This window comes from Oenanthe melanoleuca, chromosome 25 (genome assembly GCF_029582105.1).
Source record: "Oenanthe melanoleuca isolate GR-GAL-2019-014 chromosome 25, OMel1.0, whole genome shotgun sequence".
Classification (NCBI taxonomy): domain Eukaryota; kingdom Metazoa; phylum Chordata; class Aves; order Passeriformes; family Muscicapidae; genus Oenanthe; species Oenanthe melanoleuca.
In genome coordinates, this window is record NC_079358.1 from 5047287 (window position 1) to 5070898 (window position 23612).

At 46.8% G+C, this 23612-nt stretch overlaps 1 protein-coding gene across 2 annotated transcripts; it reads left to right on the forward strand.

Annotated features, from left to right (window-relative positions):
- Positions 1 to 643: 643 nt before the first annotated feature.
- LOC130262754 (sodium/glucose cotransporter 2-like) lies at positions 644 to 23612 on the forward strand. Of its 2 annotated transcripts, none has more exons than XM_056510198.1 (11): positions 644 to 782; positions 3752 to 3857; positions 5255 to 5335; positions 6152 to 6351; positions 8804 to 8939; positions 10187 to 10294; positions 12251 to 12401; positions 15651 to 15819; positions 16918 to 17133; positions 20584 to 20683; positions 23390 to 23612. In XM_056510198.1, the coding sequence occupies exons 1-11, from the start codon at positions 687 to 689 to the stop codon at positions 23572 to 23574; spliced, it is 1548 nt and encodes a 515-aa protein (XP_056366173.1). In that variant the 5' UTR covers positions 644 to 686; the 3' UTR covers positions 23575 to 23612. The 2 variants fall into 2 exon arrangements, with proteins under 2 accessions (XP_056366173.1, XP_056366174.1); XM_056510199.1 differs by lacking the exon at positions 644 to 782 and adding an exon at positions 1538 to 1597 and having other exon boundaries at positions 23390 to 23604.

Consider the following 23612-nt stretch of genomic DNA (forward strand, 5'->3'; position numbering starts at 1 on the left):
TCCCAGTTAATCCCAGCTCACCCCAGTTAACCCCAGCCCAGTTAATCCCAGTCCCATCCCAGTTAATCCCAGTCCCATCCCAGTTAACTCCAGTTAATCCCCGTTAACCCCAGCCCAGCCCAGTTAACCCCAGTTAAACCTGACCCAGTTAACCCCAGTTAACCCCAGCCCAGCCAATCCCAGTTAATCCCAGCTCACCCCAGTTAACCCCACCCCAGTTAACCCCAGTCCACCCCAGTTAATCCCAGTCCACCCCAGTTAACCCCAGCCCAGTCCATCCCAGTTAAACCTGACCCAGTTAACCCCAGTCCATCCCAGTTAACCCCAGCTAACCCCAGTTAACCCCAGTTAAACCTGACCCAGTTAACCCCAGTTAACCCCAGCCCAGCCCAGCCCAACCAATCCCAGTTAATCCCAGCTCACCCCAGTTAACCCCAGTTTACCCCAGTTAACCCCAGTCCACCCCAGCTAACCCCAGCCCAGTTAATCCCAGTCCAGCCCAGTTAAGCCCAGTTAATCCCAGTCCAGCCCAGTTAACCACAGTTAACCACAGTTAACCACAGTTAACCCCAGCCCAGTTAATCCCAGCCAATCCCAGTTAATCCCAGTCCCTCCCAGTTAATCCCAGTCCCTCCCAGTCCCTCCCAGTCCCTCCCAGTATAAACCAGTTTCCCCAGGTCAGCACCATGCCCGAGTACCTGGGCCGGCGCTTCGGGGGCGGGAGGATCCGGCTCTACCTGGCGCTGCTCTCGCTGGGGCTCTACGTCAGCACCAAGATCTCGGTATACTGGTTTATACTGGTTTATACTGGTTTGTACTGGTTTATACTGGTTTATACTGGTTATACTGGGTTATACTGGGTTATACTGGGAGGATCCGGCTCTACCTGGCGCTGCTCTCGCTGGGGCTCTACGTCAGCACCAAGATCTCGGTATACTGGTTTATACTGGTTTATACTGGTTTATACTGGGTTATACTGGGATAGACTGGGTTAGACTGGGTTATACTGGTTTGTACTGGTTATACTGGGGGGACTGGGTTATACTGGGTTATACTGGGAGGATCCGGCTCTACCTGGCGCTGCTCTCGCTGGGGCTCTACGTCAGCACCAAGATCTCGGTATACTGGTTTATACTGGTTTATACTGGTTTGTACTGGTTTGTACTGGTTATACTGGGTTATACTGGGTTATACTGGGTTATACTGGGAGGATCCGGCTCTACCTGGTGCTGCTCTCGCTGGGGCTCTACGTCAGCACCAAGATCTCGGTATACTGGTTTATACTGGTTTATACTGGTTTATACTGGGTTATACTGGTTTGTACTGGGTTATACTGGGTTATACTGGGTTATACTGGTTATACTGGGAGGATCCGGCTCTACCTGGTGCTGCTCTCGCTGGGGCTCTACGTCAGCACCAAGATCTCGGTATACTGGTTTATACTGGTTTATACTGGTTTATACTGGTTTATACTGGTTTATACTGGTTTGTACTGGTTTATACTGGGTTATACTGGGTTATACTGGGTTATACTGGGAGGATCCGGCTCTACCTGGCGCTGCTCTCGCTGGGGCTCTACGTCAGCACCAAGATCTCGGTATACTGGTTTATACTGGTTTATACTGGTTTGTACTGGTTTATACTGGGTTATACTGGGTTATACTGGGAGGGACTGGGGCTCTCTGTCAGCACCAAGATATCAGTACTGGTTATACTGGTTTATGCTTGTTTATACTGGGATATACTGGGATGGAGCTGGGGCTCTACGTGAGCACCAAGATATCGGTACTGGGATAAACTGGGTTATACTGGGAGGGACTGGGATAAACTGGGGGGAATGGGATAGACTGGGAGGTGACTGGGAGGGACTGGGAGGGACTGGGAGGGAACTGGGAGGGACTGGTTTATACTGGGATAAACTGGGGGGACTGGGAGGGAACTGGGAGGGACTGGGAGGGAACTGGGAATGGGATAAAGGGAACTGGGAGGGACTGGGAGGGAACTGGTTTATACTGGGATAAACTGGGAGGGACTGGGAGGGATTGGGAGGGAACTGGTTTATACTGGGATAAACTGGGAGGGACTGGGAGGGAACTGGGAGGAATAAACTGGGAGGGACTGGGATAGAACTGGGAGGGACTGGGAGGAAACTGGGATAAACTGGGTGGGACTGGGAGGGACTGGGTTATACTGGGAGGGACTGGGACAGAACTGGGTTATACTGGGATAAACTGGGAGGGACTGGGAGGGACTGGGATAAAATGGGAGGGAACTGGGGCTCTGCATCGGCACCAAGATCTCGGTACTGGGATAACTGGGTTATACTGGGAGGGACTGGGAGGGAACTGGGAGGGAACTGGGATAGACTGGGAGGGACTGGATTATACTGGGTTATACTGGGTTATACTGGGTTATACTGGGATAAACTGGGAGGGACTGGGAAGAAACTGGGATGGAGCTGGGGCTCTTCATCAGCACCAAGATCTCGGTACTGGGATAAACTGGGAGGGACTGGGAGGGACTGGGATAAACTGGGAGGGAACTGGGAGAGAACTGGGAGGGACTGGGATAGACTGGGAGGGACTGGGAGGGACTGGGAGGGAACTGGGATAAACTGGGAGGGACTGGGATAGACTGGGAGGGACTGGGATAAACTGGGAGGGAACTGGGATAGACTGGGAGGGCCTGGGTTATACTGGGTTATACTGGGAGAGACTGGGATAAATTGGGAGGGACTGGGAGGGACTGGGTTATACTGGAGGGACTGGGAGGAGGTTGGGAATGAACTGGTTTATACTGGGAGGGACTGGGAGGGAACTGGGAGGGGATTAAAGGGTTAAAAATGATGGGGTGATTCCTTATACTGGTTTATACTGGTTTGTACTGGGAGAGACAAGGAGGGAACTGGGTTATACTGGGAGGGACTGGGAGGGACGGGTTTATACTGGTTTGAACTGGTTTATACGGGTCTATACTGGTAGGGACTGGAGGATCCCTGCAGAATTCGGGGTTTCCTCTCCAGTCCCTCCCAGTATAAACCAGTATAAACCAGTTTATCCCAGTCCATCCCAATCCCTTCCCATTTCCCTCTTAGTCCATCCCAGTTTATCCCAGTCCCTCCCAGTATAAACCAATTCCCTCCCAGTCCCTCCCAGTCCAATCCCAGTTTATCCCAGTCCCTCCCAGTCACTCCCAGTTCCCCCCAGTTCCCTCCCAGTATAAACCAATTCCCTCCCAGTCCCTCCCAGTATATCCCAGTATAACCCAGTAAAACCCAGTTCCCTCCCAATCCCCTCCCAGACCCTCCCAGTCCAGCCCAGTCCCTCCCAGTTCCTCCCAGTTTATCCCAGTTAAAACCCAGTTAATCCCAGTTTATACCAGTCCCCTCCCAGTTCATCCCAGTTCATCCCAGTCCATTCCAGTTTATCCCAGTTTATCCCAGTCTATTTCCAGTCCCTCCCAGTCCCTCCCAGTTCATCCCAGTCCATCCCAGTTCCCTCCCAGTTCATCCCAGTTCCATCCCAGTCCATCCCAGTATAACCCAGTTCCATCCCAGTATAACCCAATCCCCTCCCAGTCCATTCCCAGTATAAACCATTACAACCCTTTCCCCTCCCAGTCCCTCTCAGTCCCTCCCAGTATAAACAAGTCCAATCCCAGTTCATCCCAGTCCATTCCCAGTCCCTCCCAGTCCATCCCAGTTTACCCCAGTTCCCTCCCAGTCCCTCCCAGTTCAAACCAGTATCCCCAGGTGGACATGTACTCGGGCGCTCTGTTCATCCGCGAGGCGCTGGGCTGGGACCTGTACGCGTCGGTGGGGGCGCTGCTGGGGGTCACCGCGCTCTACACCGTCACTGGTTTGTACTGGTTTATACTGGTTTATACTGGTTTGTACTGGTTTATAATGGTTTATACTGGTTTATACTGGTTTATACTGGGAGGGACTGGGAGGGACTGGGCTGGGACCTGTACACGTCAGTGGGGGCGCTGCTGGGGGATCATCGCTCCCTACACCGTCACTTGTTTGTACTGGTTTATACTGGTTTGCACTGGTTTACACTGGTTTGTACTGGTTTTACTGGTTTGGACTGGTTTGGACTGGTTTAGACAGGTTTGGACTGGTTTGTACTGGTTTAGACTGATTTAGACTGGTTTAAACTGCTTTTACTGGTTTATACTGATTTATACTGGTTTAGACTGGTTTAGACTGGTTTGGACTGGTTTGGACTGGTTTGGACTGGTTTGGACTGGTTTATGTTGAGTTTAAGGGGTTTATCCAAAATGGCAGCTCAAAATGGCCGCCGTGGAATGAATCCAAGATGGCCGCCCAAGATGGCGCCCCATTATGGCCGGCCATCTGTTCATACTGGTTTTTATTGGTTTATACTGGTTTATACTGGTTTATGTTGAGATTAAGGGGTTTATTCAAGATGGCCGCCCAAAATGGCGGCGCCCATACGAGATTCCAAAATGGCCGCTCAAAATGGCTGCCGTGGAATGAATCCAAGATGGCCGCCCAAGATGGCGGCTTCCACAACCACCCAAAATGGCGGCGCCCATATGAGTTCCCAAAATGGCTGCCCAAGATGGCGCCCCATTATGGCCAGCTATTGATCCATACTGGTTCATACTGGTTTATACTGGTCCATACTGGTTTATACTGGTTTATATTGGTTTATACTGATCCATACTGGTCTGTACTGGTCTTTACTGGTCCGTACCAGTCCATACTAGTCCATACTGGTTTATACTGGTTCATACTGGTCCATACTGCTCTGTACCACTCTGCACTGGTTTATACTGGTTTAGACTAGTCCATACTGGTCCATACTGGTTTATACTGGTCCATACCGGTTTATACTGGTCTATACTGGTTCATACTGGTCTATACTGGTCCATACTGGTCCATACTGGTCCATACTGGTTCATACTGGTCTATACTGGTCCATACTGGTCCATACTGGTTTATACTGGTTTGTACTAATTTGTACTGCTCTGTACCAGTCCATACTGGTCCATACTGGTTTATGCCGGTCCATACTGGTCCATACTGGTCTGTACCACTACATACTGGTTTATACTGGTTTATGCCGGTCCATACTGGTCCATACTGGTCTGTACCACTACATACTGGTTTATACTGGTCCATACTGGTTTATGCCGGTCCATACTGGTCCATACTGGTCTGTACCACTACATACTGGTTTATACTGGTCCATACTGGTTCATACTGGTCCATACTGGTTTCCGGCAGGCGGGCTGACTGCACTGATGTTCGCTGACCTGGTGCAGACTCTGATCATCATCGCGGGAGCCTCCGTGCTGGCCGGCTACGGTGGGACTGGTTTATACTGGTTTATACTGGTTTATATTGGGAGGGACTGTGAGGGGAATGGGATGGAACTGGGAGGAACTGGGATGGACTGGGAGGGACTGGTTTATACTGGGAAGGGCTGGGAATCATTACTGTGCTGTCTTACTGGGTTTTACTGGTTTATACTGGTTTATACTGTTCCATATTGGTTTATACTGGTCCATACTGGTCCATACTGGTTTATACAGCTTCATACCTTTCCATACTGGCCTGTACTGGTTCATACTGGTCCATACCAGTTTATACCAGGTTCTTTTGGTCCATACTGGTTTATACTGGTTTAAACTGGTCCATACTGATCCATATTAATCCATACCAGTTTATACCAGTGTATACTGGTCCCTACTAGTCCATACTGGTTTATACTGGTTTAAACTGGTTCATACTGGTCCATACTAATCCATACCAGTTTATACCAGTCTATACTGGTCCATACTGGTTCATACTGGTCCATACTGATCCATACTGGTATATACTAACCATACTGGTTTATACTGGTTCATACTGGTCCATACTGATTCATACTGGTTCATACTGGTCCATACTGGTTCATACTGGTTCATACCGGTCCATACTGGTTTATACTGGTTTATACTGGTTTCCCCAGCCCTGGGAGCCGTGGGTGGCTACCAGGGCCTGCAGGAGCGATACCCACTGGCCCATACTGGTCCCTACTGAATCATACTGGTTCATACTGGTTCATACTGGTTCATACTGATTTATAGTGGTTCATACTGGTTCATACTGGTTTATACTGGTTCATACTGGTTTCTCCAGCCCTGGGAGCCGTGGGTGGCTACCAGGGCCTGCAGGAGCGATACCCACTGGCCACGCCCCCCAACGCCTCGGGGCCCTGCGGGCGCCCCCGGCCCGACGCGTTCCACCTGCTGCGCGCCCCCGACACCGGGGACCTGCCCTGGCCCGGGCTGGTGCTGGGACTGGGAATCATCTCGGCCTGGTACTGGTGCACCGACCAGGTGGGACTGGGATATACTGGGATGTACTGGGATATACTGGGATGGACTGGGATATGCTGGGATATACTGGGAATGGACTGGGAGGGATTGGGAGGGGGTTAAAGGGTTAAAAATGGGGGATAATGGGTGTTGGAGGGGATTTGTTGTACTGGTTTGTACTGGTTTATACTGGGAAGGAACTGGGATGGACTGGGAGATAATGGGAATGGACTGGGATGGACTGGGAGGGGAATGGGATATACCGGGATGGAACTGGGATGTACTGGGAATGGACTGGGATGGAACTGGGATGTACTGGGATGGACTGGGAGGGAACTGGGTTGTACTGGGAATGGACTGGGAGGGAACTGGGATATACTGGGATGGATTGGGATGGAACTGGGATCCCAGTACTGGGAACCTGCCCTGGCCCGGGCTGGTGCTGGGACTGGGAATCATCTCGGCCTGGTACTGGTGCACCGACCAGGTGGGACTGGGATATACTGGGATGTACTGGGAATGGACAGGGATATGCTGGGATATACTGGGAATGGACTGGGAGGGATTGGGAGGGGGTTAAAGGGTTAAAAATGGGGGATAATGGGTGCTGGAGGGGATTTGTTGTACTGGTTTGTACTGGTTTGGGATTGGTTTATACTGGGAGGGACTGGGAGGGAACTGGGATATACTGGGAATGGAGAACTGGGATGAACTGGGATATACTGGGAATGGACTGGGATGGAACTGGGATGTACTGCGAGATACTGGGAATGGACTGGGATATACTGGGATATATTGGGATATACTGGGATTGACTGGGATGGACTGGGATATACTGGGATGGAACTGGGATTGACTGGGAGGGAACTGGGAGGGGAGTGGGAGGCACACTGGGCTGTAACTGGGATCACTGGTCTCTAACTGGTCCCTAACTGGGATAACTGGTCTGTAACTGGGATAACTGGTCACACCAGTGCCTAACTGGTCCCTAACTGGTCCCTAACTGGGATAACTGGGATAATTGGTCTCTAACTGGTCACACCAGTCTCGAACTGGTCTCACCAATCCCTAACTGGGATCACTGGTCGGTAACTGGTCCCTAACTGGGATCACTGGTCACACCAGTCTCGAACTGGTCTCACCAGTCCCTAACTGGTCTCTAAGTGGTCTGTAACTGGTCTCTAATTGGTCACACCAGTCTGTAACTGGTCCCTAACCGGTCCTTAACTGGGATCACTGGTCCCTAACTGGTCTGTAACTGGTCACACCTGAGTCTCTAACTGGTCACACCAGTCTGTAACTGGTCCCTAACTGGGATAACTGGTCACACCAGTCTGTAACTGGGATCACTGGTCTCTAACTGGTCCCTAATTGGTCCCTAACTGGTCCCTAACTGGGATAACTGGTCTGTAACTGGTCACACCAGTCTCTAACTGGTGCATAACTGGTCACACCAGTCTCTAACTGGGATAACTGGTCCCTGACTGGGATCACTGGTCTCTAACTGGTCACACCAGTGCCTAACTGGGATAACTGGTCTGTAACTGGTCTATAACTGGTCACACCAGTCTGTAACTGGTCCCTAACTGGGATAACTGGTCACACCAGTCTCTAACTGGTATGTAACTGGTCCCTGACTGGGATAACTGGTCACACCAGTGCCTAACTGGTCTGTAACTGGTCTGTAACTGGGATAACTGGTCCCTGACTGGGATCCCTGGTCTCACCAGTCCGTAACTGGGATAACTGGTCTGTAACTGGTCACACCAGTCCCTAACTGGGATCACTGGTCTCTAACTGGTCCCTAACTGGTCCCTAACTGGTCTGTAACTGGTCTATAACTGGGATCACTGGTCTGTAACTGGTCTATAACTGGTCACACCAGTCTGTAACTGGTCTCTAACTGGTCCCTAACTGGTCTATAACTGGGATCACTGGTCTATAACTGGTCACACCAGTCTGTAACTGGTCTCTAACTGGTCTGTAACTGGGCTAACTGATCTGTAACTGGTCTATAACTGGTCACACCAGTCTGTAACTGGTCCCTAACTGGGATAACTGGTCTGTAACTGGTCTATAACTGGTCACACCAGTCTGTAACTGGTCTCTAACTGGTCTGTAACTGGGATAACTGGTCTGTAACTGGTCTATAACTGGTCACACCAGTCTGTAACTGGTCCCTAACTGGGATAACTGGTCTGTAACTGGTCTATAACTGGTCACACCAGTCTGTAACTGGTCTCTAACTGGTCTGTGATAACTGGTCTGTAACTGGGATCACTGGTCACACCAGTCTGTAACTGGTCTGTAACTGGGATAACTGATCTGTAACTGGTCTATAACTGGTCACACCAGTCTCTAACTGGTCTCTAACTGATCTGTAACTGGGATAACTGGTCTGTAACTGGGATCACTGGTCACACCAGTCTCTAACTGGTCTCTAACTGGTCCCTGACTGGGCTCCCGGCCGCAGGTGATCGTGCAGCGCTGCCTGGCCGGCCGCTCCCTCACCCACGTCCGCGCCGGCTGCGTCGTCTGCGGCTACCTCAAGGTGCTGCCCATGTTCCTGATGGTGCTGCCCGGCATGGCCGCCCGCGTCCTCTTCCCGGGTCAGTCTCGCTGGTTTATACTGGTTTATACTGGGTTATACTGGTTTGGGTCGGGATTAAAAAGCTTATTCAAAATGGCCGCCCAAAATGGTGGCGTCCATGTGAACTTTCAAAATGGCCGCCCAAAATGAATCTAAGATGGCCGCCCGCGTCCTCTTCCCGGGCCGGTCTCGCTGGTTTATACTGGGTTATACTGGTTTAGGTTGGGATTAAAAAGTTTATTCAAAATGGCCGCCCAAAATGGCGGCGTCCATATGAATTTTCAAAATGGCTGCCCAAAATGAATCTAAGATGGCCGCCCGCGTCCTCTTCCCGGGTCAGTCTCGCTGGTTTATACTGGTTTATACTGGGTTATACTGGTTTGGGTTGGGATTAAAAAGCTTATTCAAAATGGCCGCCCAAAATGGTGGTGCATGTATGGGTTTTCAAAATGGCCGCCCAAAATGAATGTAAAATGGCCGCCCGCGTCCTCTTCCCGGGTCGGTCTCGCTGGTTTATACTGGTTTATACTGGGTTATACTGGTTTAGGTTGGGATTAAAAAGTTTATTCAAAATGGCCGCCCAAAATGGTGGTGCATGTATGGGTTTTAAAAATGGCGGCGCCCATATGAAATTTCAAAATGGCCGCTCAAAATGGCTGCTGCACAATGAATCTAAGATGGCCGCCCGCGTCCTCTTCCCGGGTCAGTCTCACTGGTTTATACTGGGTTATACTGGTTTATATGAATCCATACTGGTCCGTACTGGTCCATACTTGTCCACACTGGCCTATACTGGTTTATACTGGTCCATACTGGTTTATAATGGTTTACACTGGTTTATACTGGTCCATACTGGTTTATAATGGTTTACACTGGTTTATACTGGTCCATACTGGTTTACACTAGTCTATACTGGTCCATACTGGTTTATACTGGTCCATACTGGTTTATACTGGTCTATACTGGTCCATACTGGTTTATACCAGTCTGTACTGGTCGGTACTGGTTTATACTGATCCATACTGGTTTATACCGGTTTATACTGGTCCATACTGGTTTATACCGGTTTATACTGGTCCATACTGGTTCATACTGGTTTATACTGGTCCATACTGATCCATACTGGTTTATACCGGTTTATACTGGTCCATACTGGTCCATACTGGTTTATACTGGTTTATACTGGTCCATACTGGTTTATACTGGTTTATACTGGTTTATACTGGTCTATACTGGTCCATACTGGTTTATACTGGTTTCCCGCAGACGTCGTGGGCTGCGCTGACCCCCAGGGTTGCTCCCGGGCCTGCGGCTCCACCCTGGGCTGCTCCAACGTGGCCTATCCCAGACTGGTGCTGGGCCTGCTGCCCCACGGTAATTAATAACTAATAATTAATAACTAATAATTAATAATTAATAACTAATAATTAATAACTAATAATTAATAAATAATGATTAATATCTAATAATTAATATTTAATAGTAATAATTAATAGTTAATAATTAATATTAGCCATTAATAGTGGTTATTAATTAGTTATTAGTGATTAATAACGAGTTATTGTCGATTTATTAGCGGTTATTAATTATTTATTAGTAATTTATTAATGATCTATTAGTGATTTATTAGTGACTTATTAGTGGTTATTATGGGTTATTAGGCAATTATTAGCGGTTATTAATTAATTATTAGACATTAGTAATGGTTATTAAATATTTATTAGTGTTTAATAACGAGTTATTTGTGATTAATTTGCGATTATTATTGATTTATTAGTAATTCACTAATGATTTATTAGAGGTTATTATGGGTTATTAGGGAGTTATTAGGGAGTTATTAGTGGTTATTAATTAATTATTAGACATGAATAATGATTATTAATTAGTTATTGGTGATTAATAAAGAGTTATTGGTGATTTATTAGCGGTTATTAATGATTTATTAGCAATTTATTAGTGATTTATTAGTGATTTATTAGTGGTTGTTATGGGTTATTAGGCAATTATTAGCGGTTATTAATTATTAACCATTAATAATGATTATTAATTAGTTATTAATGATTAATAAGGAGTTATTGGTGATTTATTAGCGGTAATTAATGATTTACTAGTAATTTATTAATGATTTATTAGAGATTATTATGGGTTATTAGTAATTTATTAGTGATGTATTAGTGGTTATTATGGGTTATTATGGATTTATTAGCGGTTATTAATTAAATTTCAACAATTCATAATGATTATTAATTAGTTATTAGTGATTAATAAAAGAGTTATTGGTGATTTATTAGCGGTTATTAGTGATTCATTAGTGACTTATTAGTGATTTATTAGAGGTTATTATGGGTTATTAATCAAATTATTCGGGCTATTAAATTTAATTTTGATTTATTAGCTCTAATAATCGCCTAATAATCAAATTATTAGGGCTAATAACGGGCTATTAATCCCATTAATTGGGCTATTAACGGTAATATTTATTTATTAGGACTAATAAAATCCTAATATTTTAATTATTAAGGCTAATAGTTTAATTATTAGGGCTAATAAATGGCTATTAATCCTAATTTTGGGGCTAATAACGCCGTTTTTGGGGCTATTAACACCGAGTTTTTTGCATTTTGGGTGATTTATTATTAATTAATAATTAATTAATTAACGATTAATCCCCCAGGGCTGCGGGGGTGATGGTGGCCGCGGTGCTGACGTCATCGCTGGCCTGATTTTGGGGCTATTAATGGTGATTTTGGAGTTATTAGGACGAATAAATTCCTAATAATTTAATTATTAGGGATAATAACGGGCTATTAATCTTATTATTAGGGCTAATAACCGTAATTTTCATTTATTAGGACTAATAAGAGCCTACTAATTTAATTATTAGTGCTACTAAATTAATTATTATGGCTAATAACGGGCTATTAATCCCATTTATTGGGCTATTAACGGGTTTTTTGATTTATTAGCACTAATAACCGGCTAATAATTCAATTATTAGTGCTAATAATTGAATTATTAGGGCTAATAAATGGCTATTAATCCTAATTTTGGGGCTAATAACGCCGTTTTTGGGGCTATTAACACCGGGTTTTTTTGCATTTTGGGTGATTTATTAATAATTATTTATTATTAATTAATGATTAATCGGCCAGGGCTGCGGGGGCTGATGGTGGCCGTGGCGATGACGTCATCACTAGCCTAATTTTGGGGCTATTAACCCTAATTTTGGGGCTAATAACGCCATTTTTTGGCCGATTAACGCCGGGTTTTTTGCATTTTTGGTTATTAATTATTAATTATTAATTAATTAATGAGTGATTGACCCCCCAGGGCTGCGGGGGCTGATGCTGGCCGTGGTGCTGGCCGCGCTGATGTCGTCGCTCGCCTCCATCTTCGCCAGCTCGGGGGCGCTGTTCACGCTCGACGTTTACCGGAAACTGCGGCCGAGGGCGGGGCCGCGGGAGCTGCTGCTGGCGGGAAGGTGAGGGACAGGTGGGGACACACCTGGGACAGGTGAGGGACAGGTGAGGGACAGGTGGGGACACACCTGGGACAGGGGAGGGACACCTGGGGACACACCTGGGACAGGTGAGACAGGTGAGGGACACTGGGACAGGTGGGGACAGGTGGGACACACCTGGGAACAGGTGAGGGAGTCTGGGACAGGTGAGGGACAGGTGGGACACACCTGGGACAGGTGAGGGACACCTGGGGATGGGGGGTCACACCTGGGACAGGTGGGACAGGTGAGGGACACACCTGGGAACAGGTGAGGGACACCTGGGACAGTTGAGGGACAGGTGGGGACACACCTGGAAGGTGAGGGAGTCTGGGACAGGTGAGACAGGTGAGGGACAGGTGGGACAGGTGAGGGACACCTGGGGACACACCTGGGACAGGTGAGACAGGTGAGGGACAGGTGGGACAGGTAGGACAGGTGAGGGACACCTGGGACACACCTGGGACAGGTGAGGGACAGGTGAGACACACCTGGGCAGGTGAGGGACAGGTGAGGGGATCTGGGACAGGTGAGACACACCTGGGACACGCCTGGGGACACCTGGGAGAGGTGAAAGGATCTGGGACAAACCTGGGGTTACCTGAGACAGGTGAGGGGATCTGGGACAGGTGAGGGACAGGTGAGACAGATGAGGACACCTGGGACACACCTGGGGACACCTGGGACAGGTGAGGGACACCTGGGGACACACCTGGGACAGGTGAGGGAGTCTGGGACAGGTGAGACAGGTGGAGGGACAGGTGGGACAGGTGAGACAAGTGAGGGTGTCTGGGACACATTTGGGACAGGTGAGGGACAGGGGGAGAGGTGAGACAGGTGAGACACACCTGGTGACACCTGGGACACACCTGGGACAGGTGAGGGACATCAGACAGGTGAGGGACCCCTGGGACAGGTGAGACAGAAGGGACACACCTGGGATGGGGGAAGGACAGCTTGGGGGCAGGTGAGGTTCAGGTGAGGGACAGTGGGGCAGGTGAGACAGGTGGGGACACACCTGGGACAGGTGAGGGACACACCTGGGACAGGTGAGACAGGTGGGACACACCTGGGACAGGTGAGGGGATTTGGGACAGCTGAGACAGGTGAGACATGGACAGGTGTGGTCACACCTGACACGGGTAAGCTCAGGTGACCTCACCTGTCCCTCACCTGTGTCTCACCTGTATCTCACCTGTCTCTCACCTGTCCCTCACCTGTCTCTCACCTGTGCCTCACCTGTCCCTCACCTGTCTCTCACCTGTACCTCACCTATATCTCACCTGTATCTCACCTGTATCTCACCTGTGCCTCACCTGTCTCTCACCTGTCCCTTACCTGTCTCTAACCTGTGTCTCACCTGTCCCTCACCTGTCCCAAGCTGTTTTTACCCTCCCAAGTCTCATCCTCACCTGGGGCTCCCCCAGGTGACCCCAAACCACCCAAATCTCACCTTAAAAAAACCCGGATTTTTTTTGGGGGGCGCCCCCAGGTGACCTCACCTGTGTCTCACCTGTCTCTCACCTGTCCCAAGCTGTTCCTGCCCTCCCAAGTCTCATCCTCACCTGGGGCTCCCCCAGGCGACCCCAAACCACCCAAATTTCACCTTAAAAAAACCCGGATTTTTTTGGGGGGCACCCCCAGGTGACCTCACCTGTGTCTCACCTGTGTCCCACCTGTGTCTCACCTGTCCCTCACCTGTCCCAAGCTGTTTTTGCCATCCCAAGTCTCATCCTCACCTGGGGCTCCCCCAGGTGACCCCAAACCACCCAAATTTCACCTTAAAAAGACCCGGATTTTTTTTGGGGTGACCTCACCTGTATCTCACCTGTGTCTCACCTGTGTCTCACCTGTGTCTCACCTGTCTCTCACCTGTCCCTCACCTGTATCTCACCTGTCTCTCACCTGTCCCTCACCTGTATCTCACCTGTCTCTCACCTGTCCCAATCTGTTTTTACCCTCCCGAGTCTCATCCTCACCTGGGCGACCCCAAACCACCCAAATTTCACCTTAAAAAAACCGGGATTTTTTTTGGGGGGCGCCCCCAGGTGACCTCACCTGTGTCTCACCTGTCTCACCTGTCCCTCACCTGTCCCAAGCTGTTTTTGCCATCCCAAGTCTCATCCTCACCTGGGCGACCCCAAACCACCCAAATTTCACCTTAAAAAAACCCGGATTTTTTTTGGGGTGACCTCACCTGTGTCTCACCTCTCACCTGTGTCTCACCTGTCTCTCACCTGTCCCACCTGTATCTCACCTGTCCCAAGCTGTTTTTACCCTCCCGAGTCTCATCCTCACCTGGGGCTCCCCCAGGCGACCCCAAACCACCCAAATTTCACCTTAAAAAAACCCGGATTTTTTTTGGAGTGACCTCAGGTGACCTCACCTGTGTCTCACCTGTGTCTCACCTGTCCCACCTGTCCCTCACCTGTCCCAATCTGTTTTTACCCTCCCGAGTCTCATCCTCACCTGGGCGACCCCAAACCACCCAAATTTCACCTTAAAAAAACCGGGATTTTTTTGGGGGGCGCCCCCAGGTGACCTCACCTGTGTCTCACCTGTATCTCACCTGTGTCTCACCTGTCTCACCTGTGTCTCACCTGTCCCTCACCTGTCCCACGCTGTTTTTACCCTCCCGAGTCTCATCCTCACCTGGGCGACCCCAAACCACCCGAATTTCACCTTAAAAAAACCCGGATTTTTTTTGGGGGGCGCCCCCAGGTGACCTCACCTGTGTCTCACCTGTATCTCACCTGTCTCACCTGTGTCTCACCTGTCCTGTCTCACCTGTGTCTCACCTGTCTCACCTGTGTCTCACCTGTCCCTCACCTCTCACCTGTATCTCACCTGTCCCTCACCTGTCCCAATCTGTTTTTACCCTCCCGAGTCTCATCCTCACCTGGGGCTCCCCCAGGTGACTCCAAACCACCCAAATTTCATCTTAAAAAAACCCGGATTTTTTTTGGGGGGCGCCCCCAGGTGACCTCACCTGTGTCTCACCTGTGTCTCACCTGTGTCTCACCTGTCCCACCTGTGTCTCACCTGTCTCACCTGTCTCTCACCTGTCCCTCACCTGTCCCTCACCTGTCCCAATCTGTTTTTACCCTCCCAAGTCTCATCCTCACCTGGGCGACCCCAAACCACCCAAATTTCACCTTAAAAAGACCCGGATTTTTTTTGGGGTGACCTCACCTGTGTCTCACCTGTGTCTCACCTGTCCCACCTGTCCAGGCTGTGGGTCCTGGCCATGGTGGGGCTCAGCCTGGCCTGGCTGCCGGTGGTCGAGGCCGCCCGGGGGGGGCAGCTCTTCGATTACATGCAGGCCCTGGCCTCGTACCTGGCCCCGCCCGTGGCCGCCGTCTTCTTCCTGGCCGTGTTCGTGCCGCGCGTCAACGAGCCTGTGAGCGCACCTGGGGCACCTGGGGACACACCTGGGGGGGACAGAGACACACCTGGGACACACCTGGGGACACCTGGGGACACCTGGGGACACCTAATGACACACCTGGGGACACACCTGGGGACACCTGGGGGGGACAGAGACACACCTGGGGACACCTGGGGGCACCTGGGGACACACCTGGGGGGGACAGAGACACACCTGGGGACACCTGAGATACACCTGGGCACACCTGGGGACACCTGGAGGGAACTGGGGGCACCTGGGAGGGTTTAAAGGGGCACCTGGGCACACCTGGGATACACCTGGGGACACCTGGGGACACACCTGGGGGCACCTGGGGGGCAGAGAGACACACCTGGGGGCACCTGGGGACACACCTGGGGACACACCTGGGGGCACCTGGGGGGGACAGACACACATCTGGGGGCACCTGGGGACACACCTGGGACACCTGGGGGGGACAGAGACACACCTGGAGGCACCTGAGATACACCTGAGGACACCTGGGGGCACACCTGGGGGGGACAGAGACACACCTGGGGACACCTGGGACACACCTGGGGGCACCTGGGGACACCTGGGGGGGACAGAGACATACCTGGGGACACCTGGGGACACCTGGGGACACCTGGGGGGGACAGAGACACACCTGGGGACACCTGGGGACACCTGGGACACACCTGGGGGCACCTGAGATACACCTGGGACACACCTGGGAGGGACAGAGACACACCTGGGGGGGAGGGAAACACACCTGGGCACACCTGGGATACACCTGGGGGCACCTGGGAGGGGTTTAAAGGGGATTTGAGTCACACCTGGGCACACCTGGGAGGAGAGAGTCACACCTGAGATACACCTGGGGGCACCTGGGGACACCTGGGAGGGACAGAGACACACCTGGGACACACCTGGGGACAGCTGGGAGGGGCTTAAATGGGATTTGGGTCACACCTGGGCACACCTGGGGGGCACCTGGGGGCGGGGAATTTAAAGGCCTCCAGATGCCCAAAAATCCCCCAAATTTCCCTCCCAAAAAATCCCAATTTTTCCCATTTTTTCCCCAAATCCCCTTTTCCTTCCCCTTTTCCCCAGGGCGCGTTCTGGGGTTTGCTGGCCGGGCTGGGGCTGGGCCTGGCTCGGTTGGTTCCCGAGTTCCTGCTGGGCTCCGGTTCCTGCGGCCGCCCCGGGCGCTGCCCCGCGCTGCTGTGCGGGCTGCACTACCTGCACTTCGCCGTGCTGCTCTTCCTGCTCACCTGCGGCACCGTGCTGGCCGTGTCCTGCTGCCACCCGCCCATCCCCACGGTGCACGTGAGTGGTTTCGGGGATTTTTGGGATTTTTTAGGATTATTTGGGTTTTTTTGGGATTTTTTTAAATTTTTTAAGGATTTTTTTGGGATTTTTTTTTGAATTTGTAAGGATTTTTTAGTGATTTTTTGCGAATTTTTGCGGATTTTTTGGGGATTTTTTAGGATTATTTAAGGGTTTTTTTGGCGATTTTTTGGGATTTTTTTGGTGATTTTTTGAATTTTTTTGGGATTTTTTTAGGGATATTTTAGGATTTTTTTAGTGATTTTTTGCGAATTTTTGGGGATTTTTTCGGGATTTTTTAGGATTTTTTTTGGGTACTTTTTGCGGATTTTTTGGGGATTTTTTGGGGATTTTTTTGGGATTTTGGGATTATTTTGGGGTTTTTTGGGATTTTTTTTGGGTTTTTTGGGATTATTTGGGATTTTTTGGGATTTGCCCGCGCTGCTGTGCGGGCTGCACTACCTGCACTTCGCCGTGCTGCTCTTCCTGCTCACCTGCGGCACCGTGCTGGCCGTGTCCTGCTGCCACCCGCCCATCCCCGCGGTGCACGTGAGTGGTTTCGGGGTTTTTGGGATTTTTTTGGGATTTTTTGGGGATTTTTTAAAAATTTTTTAAGGATTTTTTCGGGTTTTTTTTTTAATTTTTAAGGATTGTTTAGTGATTTTTTGCGAATTTTTGGGGATTTTTTCGGGATTTTTTAGGATTTTTTTTAGAATTTTTTTGGGGTTTTTTGGGGATTTTTTGCGGATTTTTTAGGATTTTTAGGGGTTTTTTGGGGATTTTTTTGGGATTTTTTGGGGATTTTTTCGGGATTTTTTACGGATTTTTTGTGGATTTTTTGTGGATTTTTCGGGGATTTTTGGGGATTTTTGGGGATTTTTTGTGAATTTTTTGGGATTTTTTGCGGATTTTTTGGGGATTTTTTGTGATTTTTTGGGGATTTTTTGGGGATTTTTTCAGGATTTTTTAGGGATTTTTTGGGATTTTTTCGGGATTTTTTTTTTTAATTTTTAAGGATTTTTTAGTGGTTTTTTTGGGGTTTTTTTGAGGTATTTTTTTGGGATTTTTTTGGGATTTTTTGGGGATTTTTTAAAAATTTTTTAAGGATTTTTTCGGGTTTTTTTTTTAATTTTTAAGGATTGTTTAGTGATTTTTTGCGAATTTTTGGGGATTTTTTCGGGATTTTTTAGGATTTTTTTTAGAATTTTTTTGGGGTTTTTTGGGGATTTTTTGCGGATTTTTTAGGATTTTTAGGGGTTTTTTGGGGATTTTTTTCGGGATTTTTTGGGGATTTTTTCGGGATTTTTTACGGATTTTTTGTGGATTTTTTGTGGATTTTTCGGGGATTTTTGGGGGATTTTTTGGGGATTTTTTAGTGTTTTTAGGGATTTTTTGGGATTTTTTGGGGATTTTTTAAGGATTTTTTGGGGATTTTTTGGGATTTGGGGGGATTTTTTCAGGATTTTTTAGGGATTTTTTGGGATTTTTTCGGGATTTTTTTTTTTAATTTTTAAGGATTTTTTAGTGGTTTTTTTGGGGTTTTTTTGGTATTTTTTTGGGATTTTTTTGGGATTTTTTTGGGGATTTTTAGGGATATTTTTTTGAATTTTTTAAGGATTTTTTGGGGATTTTTAGGGTTTTGTTTGGGATTTTTTTGGGATTTTTAGGATTTTTTTGAGTTTTTTTGGGGATTTTTTGGGGATTATTTGAGATTTTTTTGGGGCTTTTTTGGGGTTTTTTTGGGGAATTTTTGGGGATTTTTTAAGGATTTTTTTGGGATTTTTTTGGGATTTTTTTGAATTTTTAAGGATTTTTTCGGGATTTTTTTTGATTTTTTAGGGTTTTTCTTGGGATTTTTTGGGGATTTTTTGGGGAATTTTTGGTGATTTTTTGGGGATTTTTTTGGGGTTTTTTGGGGATTTTTTGGGGATTTTTTTTAATTTTTAAGGATTTTTTCGGGATTTTTTTAGGATTTTTTGCGGATTTTTTGGGGACTTTTTGGGGATTTTTTTCGGATTTTTTTCGGATTTTTTTTTATTTTTTTGGGGATTTTTTTGGATTTTTTTTGGGAATTTTTTTGTTTTGTTTTGTTTTTATTTTTTTGGATTTTAATGGGATTTTTATGGGATTTTTTTGGGATTTTTTGGGGTTTTTTGGAGGTTTTTTGGGGATTTTTTGGGGATTTTTTGGGATCTTTTAGGGATTTTTTTGGGATTTTTTTTTTTTTTAATTTATTTTTTGCGGAGTTTTTGTGAATTTTTTGCGATTCTTTTGGATTTTTTTTTATTTTTTGGGGATTTTTTGGGGATTTTTTGGGGAATTTTTGGGGATTTTTTTTAATTTTTAAGGATTTTTTCGGGATTTTTTAAGAATTTTTTCGGGATTTTTTTTGGATTTTTTGTGGATTTTTTGTGGATTTTTTTGGGATTTTTTAGGATTATTTTAGGGTTTTTTTGGGATTTTTTGGCGATTTTTTTGGGATTTCTTGGGGATTTTTTGGGAATTTTTTTGGATTTTTTTGTGGATTATTTTTGGGTTTTTATGCAGATTTTTTTGGATTTTAAAGGAATTTTTTGGGATTTTTTTTGGATTTTTTGGATCTTTTTCTGAATATTTAAGGATTTTTTTAAATTTTTTTTTTAATTTTTAATGATTTTTTGGGAATTTTTTGGGGATTTTTTGTGATTTTTTTGGATTTTTTTGAAATTTTTTGGGATTTTTTTTTTATTTTTTGGGATTTTTTGGGGATTTTTTTGGGGGTTTTTAGGATGTTTTGGGATTTTTTCTGGGAAATATTTTAGGGATTTTTTGAGACTTTTTGGAAATTTTTTGAGGTTTTTCTTTGGATTTTTTTTTGGGATTTTTTTGGGTTTTTTGCGATTTTTTGGGGAATTTTTTGATATTTTTTGTGATTTTTAAATTTTTTAAAAAATTTTTTAGGATTTTTTAGGGATTTTTTGGGATTTTTGGGGATTTTGTGGGGATTTTTGTAGGAGATTTTTGGGATTTTTTGGGGATTTTTTGGGATTTTTTTGGGAATTGTTTAGAATTTTTTGCGGATTTTTTTGAGATTTTTTGTGGATTTTTTGTGGATTTTTTAGGAATTTTTTGGGGATTTTTTTGGAATTTTTTGGGGATTTTTTGGGGGATTTTTTGGGGTTTTTTTTTAGGATTTTTTGGGGGGATTTTATAAATGATTTTACGGAGTTTTTTGGGGATTTTTTTGGAATTTTTTGGGTTGTTTTTGGGTCAATTTTGCCAAATTTTGGGTGGATTTTGCCAAATTTTGGGTTCACTTATTTTTATTAATTTTTATCAATTTTTGGGTGAATTTTCATCAATTTTGTGTCAATTCTTATCAATTCCGGGCTGATTTTTCCGAATTTTGGGTCGATTTTCCCAAATTCCGGAGGGATTTTGGGGAATTTTGGGATTTTTTTGGGCTCCCAGCTGCACAGGTTGGTGTTCAGCCTCCGGAACAGCCGCGAGCCCCGAATCGACCTGGACGCGCCCAAGGAGCCCCCCCAAAATTTGGGGGTCCCCATGGGGGGTAAGAGGGGGGAAAACCCAAAATTTGGGGATTTTTGGGAGAAAAATTTGGGATTTTTGGGGTCCTGGGGTTGAAATTTGGGGTTTTTGGATCCAAATTTTGGGATTTTTGGGGGTTTTGGGAGTAAAATTTGGGGATTTTTGGGGTCCTGGGGTTGAAATTTGGGGTTTTTGGATCCAAATTTGGGATATTTGGGGCTTTTTGGGAGTAAAATTTGGGGATTTTGGGGGGTCTGGGGGGGAAATTTGGGGTTTTAGGATCCAAATTTGGGATTGTTTTGGGTTTAAGGGACACAAATTTGGGATTTTTGGGGGATCTGGGAGTAAAATTTGTAATTTTTGGGGGACTTCAGGGGAATTTGGGGTCCCAAAATTTGGGATTTTTGGGGTCCTGGGGAGGAAATTTGGGATTTTGGGATCCAAATTTGCGATTTTTGGGGATTTTGGGAGCAAGATTTGGGAATTTTGGGGGGGTAAAATGAAATTTGGGGTCCCAAATTTTGGGATTTTTTGGGTCCTAGGGAAGAAATTTGGGATTTATGGGGCAAAATTTGGGATTTTCGGGGGGTCTTGGGAACCGAATTTGGGATTTTTGGGGTCCTGGGTAGGAAATTTGGGGATTTTTGGTTTTTTTTGGGATCCAAATTTGGGATTTTGGGGGGTCCAGGGGAATTTTAGGGTCCCAAATTTTGGGATTTTTGGGGGTCTGGGAGTAAAATTTTGGGGGTTTTTGGGAGGTCCAGAGGAATTTGGGGTCGCAAAATTTGGGGTTTTTGGGTTTTGGGGACCCAAATTTGGGATTTTTTGGAGGTCTTGGGCACCAAACTTGGGGATTTTTGGGGGGTTTGGGAGTCAAATTCAGGGATTTTGGGGTCCTGGGGAGAAAATTTGGGGTTTTAGGATCCAAATTTGGGATTTTTGGGGTCCTGGGGAGGAAATTTGGGATTTTGGGATCCAAATTTGCGATTTTTGGGGATTTTGGGAGTAAGATTTGGGGATATTGGGAAGGTAAAATGAAATTTGGGGTCCAAAATTTTGGGATTTTTTGGGTCCTAGGGAAGAAATTTGGGATTTATGGGAGCAAAATTTGGGATTTTCGGGGGGTCTTGGGAACCGAATTTGGGATTTTTGGGGTCCTGGGTAGGAAATTTGGGGATTTTTGGTTTTTTTTTGGGATCCAAATTTGGGATTTTGGGGGGTCCAGGGGAATTTTAGGGTCCCAAATTTTGGGATTTTTGGGGGTCTGGGAGTAAAATTTTGGGGGTTTTTGGGAGGTCCAGAGGAATTTGGGGTCGCAAAATTTGGGGTTTTTGGGTTTTGGGGACCCAAATTTGGGATTTTTTGGAGGTCTTGGGCACCAAACTTGGGGATTTTTGGGGGGTTTGGGAGTCAAATTCAGGGATTTTGGGGTCCTGGGGAGAAAATTTGGGGTTTTAGGATCCAAATTTGGGATTTTTGGGATTCCTGGGAATATGGAATCCCAAAATTTGGGTTTTTTGGGGATTTGGGGACTCAAATTTTGGGATTTTGGGAGTCCCAAATTTTTGGAAGTTTTGGGACCTTTGGAATCCAAATTTTGGGATTTTTGGGTTGACCCAAATTTGGGATTTTTGGGTTGATCCAAATTTGGGGTTTTTGGGGGGTCCAGGGGAATTTGGGGGTCCCAAATTTTGGGATTTTTGGGGTCTTGGGGAATAAATTTGGGATTTTGGGATCCAAATTTGGGATTTTTGGGTTTTCTGGGATCCAAATTTGGGGATTTTGGGGGTCCAGGGGAATTTGGGGGTCCCAAATTTGGGGATTTTTGGGGTCTTGGGGAAGAAATTTGGGATTTTTGGGATCCGAATTTGGGATTTCCAGGAATTTCTGGGAATTGGGGTCCCAAAATTTGGAGTTTTTGGGGTCTTGGGGAAGAAATTTGGGATTTTAGGATCCAAATTTGGGATTTTGGGGGTTCCTGGCAACATGGAATCCCAAAATTCGGGATTTTTGAGGATTTTGGGGACTCGAATTTTGGGGTCCTGGGAGTCCCAAATTTTGGAATTTTTGGGATCTTTGGAATCCAAATTTTGGGATTTTTGGGTTCTTGGTGTTTCCAAATTTGGGATTTTTGGGTTTTCTGGGATCCAAATTTGGGGATTTTGAGGGTCCAGGGGAATTTGGGGGTCCCAAGTTTTGGGATTTTTGGGGTCTTGGGGAAGAAATTTGGGATTTTAGGATCCAAATTTGGGATTTTGGGGATTCCTGGGATTATGGAATCCCAAAATTCGGGATTTTTGAGGATTTGGGGACTCAAATTTTGGGGTCCTGGGAGTCCCAAATTTTGGAATTTTTGGGATCTTTGGAATCCAAATTTTGGGATTTTTGGGTTCTTGGTGTTTCCAAATTTGGGATTTTTGGGTTTTCTGGGATCCAAATTTGGGGATTTTGAGGGTCCAGGGGAATTTGGGGGTCCCAAATTTTGGGATTTTTGGGGTCTTGGGGAAGAAATTTGGGATTTTAGGATCCAAATTTGGGATTTTGGGGATTCCTGGGATTATGGAATCCCAAAATTCGGGATTTTTGAGGATTTGGGGACTCAAATTTTGGGGTCTTGGGAGTCCCAAATTTTGGGATTTTTGGGGTCTTGGGATCTTCTAAAATTCGTTTGTGTTTTTTTTTTTATATTTTTTTTTTATTTTAACCCAATTTTCCCCCAATTTTTTAGACGTGGAAGCGGCGCCGGGGGCGGAGCCTGGAGCGGGGGGCGTGGCCTCGGCAGAGGGCGGGACTTCCGGTGTGGGCGTGGCCGAGGCCCCGCCCCCCGAGGACCCCAAGTGGAGCCGATTGGTCGATATCAACGCCCTGGTGCTGATGGGCGTGGCCTCGTTCCTCTGGGGTTATTTTGCCTGAAATCGCCGAAAATAAACCCAAAATTGTCCCGAATCCAC

Coding starts and splice junctions, on each gene's coding strand:
- LOC130262754 (XM_056510198.1), top strand. CDS start 687: ATGCCCGAGTACCTGGGCCGGCGCTTCGGGGGCGGGAGGATCCGGCTC. Junction 8,940..10,186: donor CGCCCGCGTCCTCTTCCCGG/GTCAGTCTCGCT, acceptor GGTTTCCCGCAG/ACGTCGTGGGCTGCGCTGAC. Junction 17,134..20,583: donor CGCCCATCCCCACGGTGCAC/GTGAGTGGTTTC, acceptor TTGGGCTCCCAG/CTGCACAGGTTGGTGTTCAG.